Here is a 10,520-nt window from a genome sequence, read left to right as displayed (position 1 = left end):
TTTTCTTGTGATCATCCCTAGGTAAACCAGTAACAAAAGTGAAAGAACAACCAATTACCGATTGTGTTATTCAAAAAATAAAAATAACAAACGAATTATATTGAGACTGATTAGAAAAAAAAACATTTATGCATTGAAAAAATATGCCAAACCTGAAATTTTGTTTATTTGTTTATTTCTATATAATCATCACATGAAATAACTCTCTCATCGTCATCACTCAATTGTTCGCCACACAAATAAATTCCGAAACGCATTTTGCCGTTGAATTCTCGTGCGATAGTTTGCAGTGGTTCCGTTGTTTTTTCTCCGGTACTTTGATCGATGCAAATCATTTGACAGCGCGTACATGAACCAGTCGTCGTTAATTTTATACTGCCAATTCTTATGGATTTCCATTCGAACTCTTCCAATGGCAATGGTGATTCGATTATCAGATTCGCCCTGAAACGGTCAACTGTATTTTGAAGAATTTTTTCAGGCACATTGTCTAATTCAATCCAATCGTCGACTTTTTTCGTCAACCGAAGCAACGTTTATCAATAGGAATTGTGCTTGATATGGCCAGTTCAGTTGATACACTATTTTTAGCCATGCGTTTATCGTTCAGGTTTTGTTGAATCAATCTCATCCCAGAAATGCATAGAACATCGTCTAACCATTTGGCCACTTGTTCGCCGCAATCGATACCATCTATTCGATCAGCACACACTTTACTTTGGCAAAATGATGATATAACCCGATTGTCATTCATATCTTGGCACAATGGAATTTCAACTGTTTTGGCATATGGAAAACTTAATGCAAGCGTATTGTTAGATTCATTAATTGTCGGTTGAATCAAGCACAATGTTGTATCTGATTTTTGTGTCAGTGCGATACCGGTTGAGCGCACAATCAACCATTCTCGATTTATCATCCACGTACTATCAACACGAAACGGCGCACATGTTTTTATTGGATATACACAGATCTCATGCAATTTTATCGCATTCGTTAATCTCGTTCGTTTCTGGATTTTCGGCTTGATGTTATTATTGTTTGTTAACTTGAATTGATTTTTACTCGTTACATTGGACATGACTTGTTTGAGTTGTAAATCGGAATTTTGAAAAGAAATTGATTTTGTAACGGATTCCAAATTTTTTCCACGCTCTTTGTTGCAGAAACAATCTTTAATGAGGCTGACAATGGCATCAATATTTTTGACCGTTGTCATATATCCCGTCGAAATTCGAACTGAACCAGTCGGGATACCATCGATCAAGTCAATGTTATCACCACAAATATGACCAGCCTAAGACACAAGTAATTAGAAATAAAAGAAAGTGAAAATTTCTAGGAGGGAGACACCCGCGAATCCATTCACCTTTTGTGTCGGATTTGTACGATTAGTATGATTACAAAATTTTACAAAGATTCACATTCGATTCAATTTTTGATTTAAATTGCTATAATTCCAATGATTTGCACAGATTCACAGATTCGTAAAGATCCACAGATTCATTAAATATTCACATTTTTGTGTTTTTTCTTTTGACGTACAAACGTATGTTGATTTTATAGAAAATAAATATGCTAGCAAATATAAATTAAAATAAAATTCAATTATTTTTGTTTATGCAATGATTTCATTTTTACCGACTTTTAACAATGGAATAAAATTTAACTCAACAATCAACATATTTTATATTATTGACAAAGTGACTTTGTCAAAGTCCCTATGATTCATGAGATTCTTCGGATCCTTAGGATTCTTCGGATTTGTGAGTTTTGTGTTTTTTATTATAATTCTAATGGAATCGTTGGAATCAATGAAATTATACAATTGAGTATTTTAACATAGATTTTTCATTTTGAATTGGTGTCTTCCCCCTAGGAAAATTTTGTGATCGGAATGAATAAAACTAAGCTCACTGCAGCGAGTTCAATGTAAAATTATAAATTACCTTAAAATGAGCTTTCAAAGTTTCGTCAGACAATCTAAGTTTACGTTGACATGCACCTGGATTACAAAAACAGCCCGTTCTCAAGTATATGTTGTGCAACTGTGCCATGTACGCCACCTACTACAAATCAAAATTATACATTTTATTGATTGACTTCAATTTTCTATTCTCGTTGATTTACTGTCAAGAATATTAAATATCAAAAATGCTATAAAATTGAAAATCGTTTGTAATAAATTCAAATATTACCTGTGAGAATCCAACAAATCGCCCATCCTCATGTAAAACATTAAAATTACGGATACCACCTTGATTGTCGATCGACTTAAAATCGGTATCGTGGTAAAAATGAATGACATTGGGTGTTTTTTTCCTGAGGTTTTTCAGTTTCGGACTTTCGCCAAAAAAGTGAAGAGCAAAAAAAATAAACGAAATTTGTTGTTCAAATGACACCAGACAATCGTAAGTATATTCAATTTTATAAATAATTGTTCGCAATTCAATCGTATTTACATATTTTTTGTTTAAATTTTTTTAACATAGTTTTTTTTACTCTTGTAAAACTTTGAATTTTCTAGAGTTTCACAATTCGAATAAAAAATAAACTAATAAAAATGAAACCCCATTGTATTTGTTACAGAGTTTGAGTCAACAGTGGAATATTCGAGTGAAGGACCCCCCACAAGATACCATCGAGTTCAATCGAGTTAAAACTTGGACTTTTATTTTATATATTAAAGATCTATGTGCCATGGATTAGTTGGAATTTTAATAAATAATGATTTTTTTTAACGATTAATGACATTTTCACCCACAAAAAACTCCGTTTCAATTTTATATTGAGAAGAAATAATAATAAATTTCATACCTCTCATGAATGATATCCCGCTTACGATGCCATCTCGATCCGTTACTCAAGCTAATTTTAACTGTTCCACCACCGTAATATTGTTTATTCAGCATTTGTTCACCTCTTTTGCTGACAATCAATGCCTAGGGATAATCAGAAGAAAAAAAATGGAATTAATGGAAATTAATCAACATGTAATGGAATGTAATGGAAAATGAAATTGAAATAATCTAATCACAGTGTAACACTTACACACTGTGTGTACTTTTTACTTTCAGTATGGCGATCACATTAAATTTCACAACTTAATGGCTAAATGCGCTTATGCAAACAGATTGCCTAAAATTAAGATTTGGTAGTGGTTATTTGGTAAATTGGATCTGTGAAATGAAAAAACTTAATTTAATTTTAATTATTTCAATTGCATATAACTCTAGGTAATGGGACAGAATGGAAAAATTATCTGAGGAATGGACCAGGAATTGTGGAGTAATGGAATAGTAATTTTTAAGTAAGAATGCCTTGGTACTTACGCCCAAACCTGGAATATAATTAATTAAAAAAATGCATAAGAAAAATATTAAAATGAAACGAAACAAAGACACTATTTACACGTATTTACATAAAATTTCATTCAGAAAAGAAAAAACCTCATATAAATTTAAAAAAGAGAGTCAATAATACAAAATTTAAAACAAAAAACAAATCATAATAAAATAACACGATCATAAAAACACACATAGTCAGTAAATGTTTTCTTGCTTCTTACCGGTTGGATACCCGAAAATTTTATAAAAAGAAATGCAAACAAAATCCGGTTGCCATTTGTTCAAATCTAAATAGTTGGTTGAAACAAAAGCAGCTGCATCCAAGCAAACATATCGATTTGATTCTTCGATTGATGTGCTTCCACTGTTTGTTTGGAAGCGATGAATTGCATCCAATGGATATTTAAAGCCATTGAAATTACACTGTGCCGGAAAAACAAACAAAGAATTGCCGTTGTGTTGTGATGAATTGTGGAATTTTCCACACAAAAAATCATCTCGTTCAATATAGCAGATATTTTTTGTTTTTACAATTTCACGCATTCCCAGCACCGATGTATGATTATCACGTAAATATAAAAACGAACTAGTAGATACATTATCAAACCAAAATGTTTCAGCTACTAATTTCAATGGAGCTGTCGCTCCACTTGTGAAAATAATCGAATATTCATCGGAAGTTGTATTAAATGATTTTAAAACTTTATATCGCACTTGATCGATCAAATCTTCAGTGAATTTACTGGTATGGGGATTGCAGTGAATGTTTGAAATCAAGTTGGAATAAATTTGATGCATTTGCTGGTCAGCATATTGCGCAGCTCCTGCATGATCGAGATAGTGAATGTCTAAAATGTTGGCAAAGAAAAAAATGTTAAAATAAAGGACCCAATTGCAATTTGCAATAATAATAAGACGCTTCAATATTCAGAAAAAAAGTTGATATGTATTCTATTACTTGATTATATAACAAAAATAAACACTAACTCAAATTTAACTCAAAAAATTACCTTTCAATCGTTGAAATTTGTGTTCAATGCAATTTTGTTCGTCGGTCGAATATCCACTTCGATAATTTTTCTGTCAGACATTCATGTTACTTCACTCTATACACGGAATCTGTTTCTTTAAAATAAACGAAAATTTCTGTGTTTTTGGAGAATGTTTGATAGCCTCGGTATATTTGCGATTACTAGTGTTGAGTTAGTTCCGAAAAAAGTCGAATACGATTTAAACATTCATGTGGGGCAAAATAAGGTAATATGCTTCATACTACTACTACTTGCGTGAAGTAACAAATGCGAAAAATAAACATCTATTGAATGACTAAAACAACAGCAACAACAATTTTTAGTTGACGTAAGTTGATGATCGAATACTCGATTGCCGCACATTTACAACCAAAAATATTTTCTACGTATATGCTTATCGCATTTCTTCACCCATAATAATAATTGATAAGCATGAGTGAGCACAGCATTGAATTTTTAATGCTGATTGGCGCATAATGTGGCAGAGATCGTGTAAAATTCATTCATGTCATTCACAATAGAATACCGTGACTTGTGTTATTATTTACACAAAATACACATCAATTTAAATTAAATGAGCGATATCCACATATCTTTCTTTCGTAAAATTACACATTTCACATTGAAACGAAATTGGAAAGAAAATGTGCATTTGTTCGTATTGTTGGAATATGGAATTCTAATTGAAAAAAGTATGAAACTTTTATTTTGTTTTTCAACATTAATACACTTTATTGGTATCAAAAATACTCATATACGCTGGGGGGATTCCGCGCGTATTTATGTACCAAAATTTAACTTCATTCTTAAAATCTCATAAAAATTCAAATATCTCACCGTATCTGACAATATCCGTAAGTATTCACCGATACCCACCATGTAGGATACTTCAAATTTTGTCGAATATTTTGACATTTTTAGAATATGGGTGAATATGAGATAATAATGAATGGTGGTGAATTTTTGGCGCTGCAGACCTATTTATAATAGGTGAATTATTGGGACAGCTTCTAAGCTGTCATGGTAGTTGTTTGTTACATGTGTGTAAGTTTTTGCATTACAAAGCAAAATTGAAATGTGCCATTTGCAATGGAACGGTTCTGGCGTGAGTATCAAAACTTCTACGAATATAAAATTCCAAAAATTATTAAAGATATTTTGGCTGTCTGTGCAATCGATAGAGTTGCATTAAGTAATTTAAATGAACAAAGTATAAAAGAGATTGAACAAATAGTTAATCAGAACAAATCAATATATTTTTTAGTATATAGAAGCTGTCATAATAATTCACCACTTCTTCATTCCCTGTTCTTGTCAAGTTCAACATTGTCGGTATTGCAGTTCAGAAAATCTCAAAATATCTCCCAAAAAACGTAAAGTTGTGTTAACATCTCTTGAATTTGTTGAAATCCCCCGAATTTGTTCATATTTATTCATATTTAAGAGCGCGGAATCCCCCTAGCATATACGTATTTCGGAAACAATGCTTCCTTCTTCAGTGAGTTAGATGATGTTAGTTTGTTCTTTTGTGATGATGTTAGTTATTTAAAAATACACGTAAATCACCAAATTTCATACAATGGAATTCTACATCGAGATAACCGATATCGTCATGACGTATTTGCCTTTTTGAATGCATTTTCCTTTGGATTTGTTTTGCTACTTGTTTTGGTGTCGTTTATCGGCTTCTTTTCATGGCGATGACTTGCAGCGAAAGTGAAACGTGAAACCAAAATTGATTTTCTCGCATGAAGTGAATTATTTTGTGAAGCCATAAAAACGCATGCAACCAGACCATGCCAAAATACAAACCAGAATAATCGCCTTACATTCAGTCTCTTATTGAACTTCGGATATATCGGTTTCATTGCTTCTTTTACAATGGTTGACGGTAAATTGATCAAATCACTATTTTCTCTCATTTTGTTGAAATCAGTTAAAAATTTCCAAAGAAAAGACCAAATTTAATGGGTTTTTTCTTCTTGTGAGGTATACAGTTACTGGTGTTGCAAAGCGTGGAGGCTATAGATATGAAGATGGAACACGATACATCGGAGATTGGAATAACAGAGGTCAAAAGCACGGAATGGGTTCGCTGATTTTGGCAGGTGCATTCGATTGACTTATATTTTGGCTCTAAAGAAAACATTGATCGAATATTATATTTTTTTGTCGTTCAGATGGAACGCGATATGATGGAGCCTTTTTAAACGGCCTTTGCAATAGATTAGGTGTTATGACTTTTTCGGACGGTGCAAAGTCAGTTTAAAATATAGTTTTATTCATTTTTCTTTGATTATTTCTCAGTGATGGTTTGATATTCGCAGCGTCTGTACAGCATTACTGCCTAGATGTTGATTCGATGCATTCACCGCATACCGCATGCGCAACACAGTTTTTTGTACCACACACACAGCGGCGTGCGGTGAACGCATCGAATCAGCATCTGGGCAGCAAATCTATCGCTATTCAGACAGCAAAAAACCATCACTGTTATTTCTTCAAGGCTAAATTTTTTTCTAATCGAACAATCGGTTTCAAATTATTGATATTTTTTCTTGTATTAAATTGCCAATTTTTGCCAACTTCTTGTATTCACATATAACATTTTTTCGTTCAATTCAAAGGTATGAAGGTGAATTTATGAAAGGCTGGTTTCATGGCCATGGAATATTCTGGCGAACAGACGGTATGAAGTTCGAAGGTGAGTTACATTCATTATTAAAATAGGCAGCCTTCTTAATAGTTCACAATAAATCGGTTTCATAAAATTCAAAGGAGAATTTCGTGGTGGGCGTATCTGGGGACTAGGACTGGTGACATTCAGTGATCATACACATGGTACGACCTTATTATTTAATTAAATCGACGATGTTGTTTTGTTCTGATTGTTTGAATGTTTAAATTAGGTTTTCCACGTAATGAGGGCTTTTTCCAAGATTGTCGCCTGATTCGAAAGAAACGATGCCCGGAAGTGGTCCAAAAAGCGCAAACAGTTGCCCTAATGGCACGCGCGCAATGTGATACATCTGGTATTTGATTCAACTTGAAACTCAATACCAAATAGGTACTCGTACATGCCTTATATTTTAATTTAATTAAAATATTGATTGCAATGTGCTCTCATGTAAACAAAAAAAGTAATGAATAAAGCAATGTCAAAATTTGAATTTTCGCCGCATTTTATTTGACTTTTCGCTGTCATTCGTCAAATGTCAAAGCAGCTGGTTTGACAGTTCACCACTCGACTACTTGTCGCAATTTCACAATAAAAAAAGTGTTTTCATTTGGAATGAACAGCATAGGAATTTTCATTTTTGTTTTATATCAATGATTGAAAAAAGATTACAAATAACGTAAAAAAAATGGACCAGTGGCTAAAAAAGGGTTTGGCCGAATGTTTGGGTTTTGATGTGCCTGATGACATGATTAAGTGAGTATTTCACAATGTTTTTTTTTTTTAATTAAAATTTGCCACGATTCATTTGTTAATTTATCACATTTATCACCCGACAAAGGTATGTGCTAACCTTAAAAGAGGAAAACACAATCGATGAATACTTTGAAACACTGTTAGATGTCTCGGTGCATCGTACATTTATAGACGAGTTCAAAAAGCGTGCTCTCCCAAAAAATGCGAAAAATAACAATAATAGAAACAAAGGCAACCAAAATAAATCGAATGTGTTGAAGCCAGAATATGAAAAGGTGTCATCGGAAAAGAGAATTGCAAAATCATCAAATACCCAATCAAACTCGATTGCAACGAATGAAATCACAAAGAAGAAAACAAAATATGTAAATTTGTATGGTGAAAATGGAAAAATGAATGATGTGATTACGTTGAAAGGTCGCCATTCATGTAATTGTGAGGCCTCAAAACACAAATTGATTAATAATTGCATTCAATGCGGTAGAATTGTTTGTGATCAAGAAGGGAGCGGTCCATGTTTGTATTGTGGTAATTTAGTGTGCACAGATGATGAACAACGAATCATTGAATCATCATCGCAAACTGGCGAGAATTTGAAAAATTCATTGCTGAAGCAAGGTCGACCAAAAGGATGGGAAGAGGCCTTAGCTATGAGAAATCGTCTACTCGATTACGATCGAACAAGCGAAAAACGAACGACCGTAATTGACGATGAAAGTGATTACTTTCGAACAAACTCGGTTTGGTTATCCGATGAGGAGCGAGCCAAGTTAAGGAAAATCGAAGAGAAAATGAAGCTAAAAAAGCATGCAAGTCGACGTGATCAAAAGATCACCATCGATTTTACCGGTCGCCAAATGATCGAAGAAGCTGCGATGAGCACTGAATTCGAAAATGAAATTTTGAAAGAAATTAATGACACATTCACACATTCCAACCAAGGACTTTATTCGACCGATCAACATTTCGGCATGAATTTTGATAATTCAGAAGATTGCGATCCAAATTTATCTGTTCCGGCGCCAATCGTAAGAAATTTAAGAAAATACCCAAGAATTTTCAAAGACTTAAACTTTCTTTCTTCCTTTCATTCTATTAGTTTGACGAATCGGTATTGATCAAAATCAATTCACACAGTTCGAAATATGATGGGGTCTATAATCGGGTTCAAGATAAAGAACTGCTGGAAGTTTCGGATATGAAGAAGTGCATGTCAATACATCAACCATGGGCTTCGTTGCTTGTGGCTGGAATTAAGAAACATGAGGGTCGTTCTTGGTACACATCACATCGAGGTCGATTATGGATTGCAGCAACCGCCAAAAGTCCAGATCCAGAAGAAGTGAAAATAATGGAGAATTTCTATCGCAAACTTTATAATGGTTCGTCATATAATGTAAGAGACGGTATATCTTTATTTAATCTATTTTGATTTCAAATTTTCCATACAGATGAATCCATCGAATTTCCAAAACAGTATCCAACTGCAAGTTTATTGGGATGTGTTTTAGTTCAAGTGAGTTTTTCATGGTATTTTTCGACTCTTCAATATGTATTTTTAATTCTTCTGCAGGATTGTTTACCACAAGAAGAATACCGTTCAATTCATCCAAATGGTGAATCGGAAAGTCCATACGTTTTTATTTGTTCCAATCCACAAGAGCTTCCCGTCAAATTTCCCGTCAGAGGTTTACACAAGATATGTGAGTAAAGCATATTTTTGAGAATTTGATTTTTCAGTAAACTATAATTTTTGCCATTCATCTCTAGATAAATTGGAAGATCCAATTCATATTGCAGCAGTCAAATCATTGCAACGCATGACAAAGAAGAAGGAAGAAGAGGATAAATAATAAAATGTTTGTATTGAATTGGTTGAAATTAAAAAAATAAAATAAAAACAAACCTTTGAAAACAGGCCAAATTTTGTTGAAATGTCTTTTTTATTCTTTACATTGACTTCATGTCAATCAATTGTAAATGAGATTTTTAACGACAAAATAAATGATAACAGCTATTAATTTGCGGCGAAAAGTATTTTTGTGCGGTAACTTGCCATGTGATACCTATTGAATAGTAAGCGAATACCAATCGTGATTGAATCGATAGGCGTTATTTGGCTATTACAAGGAGAGTTTATATGAAACTCTCGGAGACTGAGTATATTGCACACAACAGTAAAAAAATATAATGCGATCAAGAAGCACACAACAATGAAACTTGTTCAAAAAATATTAAAGGCAGAATCTTGAAAAAAGAACATGTGGATTTTTGAATTGTTTCACTCTTGCGTGTTCAAATTTTTCGATTCGTTGTCCGCATAGCATTATTCAAGTTTCTATCTTCTATGTGCATATTATTTGAGTCATGATTTTTCTCAGCCATTCAATTATGCAATGAACAACGAGAAACCATTAAAATGCTATTGATTGCAATAAACTGAAAATGAATACTATGGAAAGTAATAATAATTGTATTTATTCAATTATTTGCGGCAATCGTGATAATTGCTCAATTGAATTAATGAATGAGAATGATTCAGATAAGTTGCACCGAGAGTAACTGTTTCATTAAACATAGATTCATTAAACATTCACATCAAAATTGCAATAAAAAACTTTTTATGTTCAGTTTGTTTTAGTTTGAAGCTGTATTTCAATTAGCTCTATGGCTGGATTCGATAAAAATGACATGCATGCATACTTATTT

General features: G+C 32.9%; 2 protein-coding genes and 1 pseudogene across 3 annotated transcripts; 2 read left to right on the top strand and 1 right to left on the bottom strand.

The window, feature by feature from the left end:
* LOC116347211 lies at positions 1-5,293 on the bottom strand (annotated as a pseudogene).
* LOC116347210 (MORN repeat-containing protein 4 homolog) lies at positions 5,086-7,548 on the top strand. Of its 2 annotated transcripts, XM_031777728.1 has the most exons (7): positions 5,086-5,483; positions 5,643-6,269; positions 6,376-6,486; positions 6,559-6,637; positions 7,006-7,082; positions 7,157-7,219; positions 7,288-7,548. In XM_031777728.1, the coding sequence occupies exons 2-7, from the start codon at positions 6,260-6,262 to the stop codon at positions 7,416-7,418; spliced, it is 471 nt and encodes a 156-aa protein (XP_031633588.1). In that variant the 5' UTR covers positions 5,086-5,483; positions 5,643-6,259; the 3' UTR covers positions 7,419-7,548. The 2 variants fall into 2 exon arrangements, with proteins under 2 accessions (XP_031633588.1, XP_031633587.1); XM_031777727.1 differs by lacking the exon at positions 5,086-5,483 and having other exon boundaries at positions 5,579-6,269.
* Positions 7,549-7,637: 89 nt separating this feature from the next.
* LOC116347209 (activating signal cointegrator 1) lies at positions 7,638-9,746 on the top strand. The gene is made up of 6 exons (XM_031777726.1): positions 7,638-7,811; positions 7,897-8,839; positions 8,911-9,193; positions 9,263-9,327; positions 9,385-9,514; positions 9,582-9,746. Exons 1-6 carry the CDS (start codon positions 7,744-7,746, stop codon positions 9,662-9,664), a joined length of 1,572 nt encoding a protein of 523 aa, XP_031633586.1. The 5' UTR covers positions 7,638-7,743; the 3' UTR covers positions 9,665-9,746.
* Positions 9,747-10,520: the final 774 nt, after the last annotated feature.

Source organism: Contarinia nasturtii, unplaced genomic scaffold (genome assembly GCF_009176525.2).
Source record: "Contarinia nasturtii isolate CC-2019 unplaced genomic scaffold, AAFC_CNas_1.1 Cnas_scaffold_1740, whole genome shotgun sequence".
Classification (NCBI taxonomy): domain Eukaryota; kingdom Metazoa; phylum Arthropoda; class Insecta; order Diptera; family Cecidomyiidae; genus Contarinia; species Contarinia nasturtii.
The sequence above is the reverse complement of the archived record's forward strand: the minus strand, read 5'-3'. Positions and strand labels throughout refer to the sequence as shown.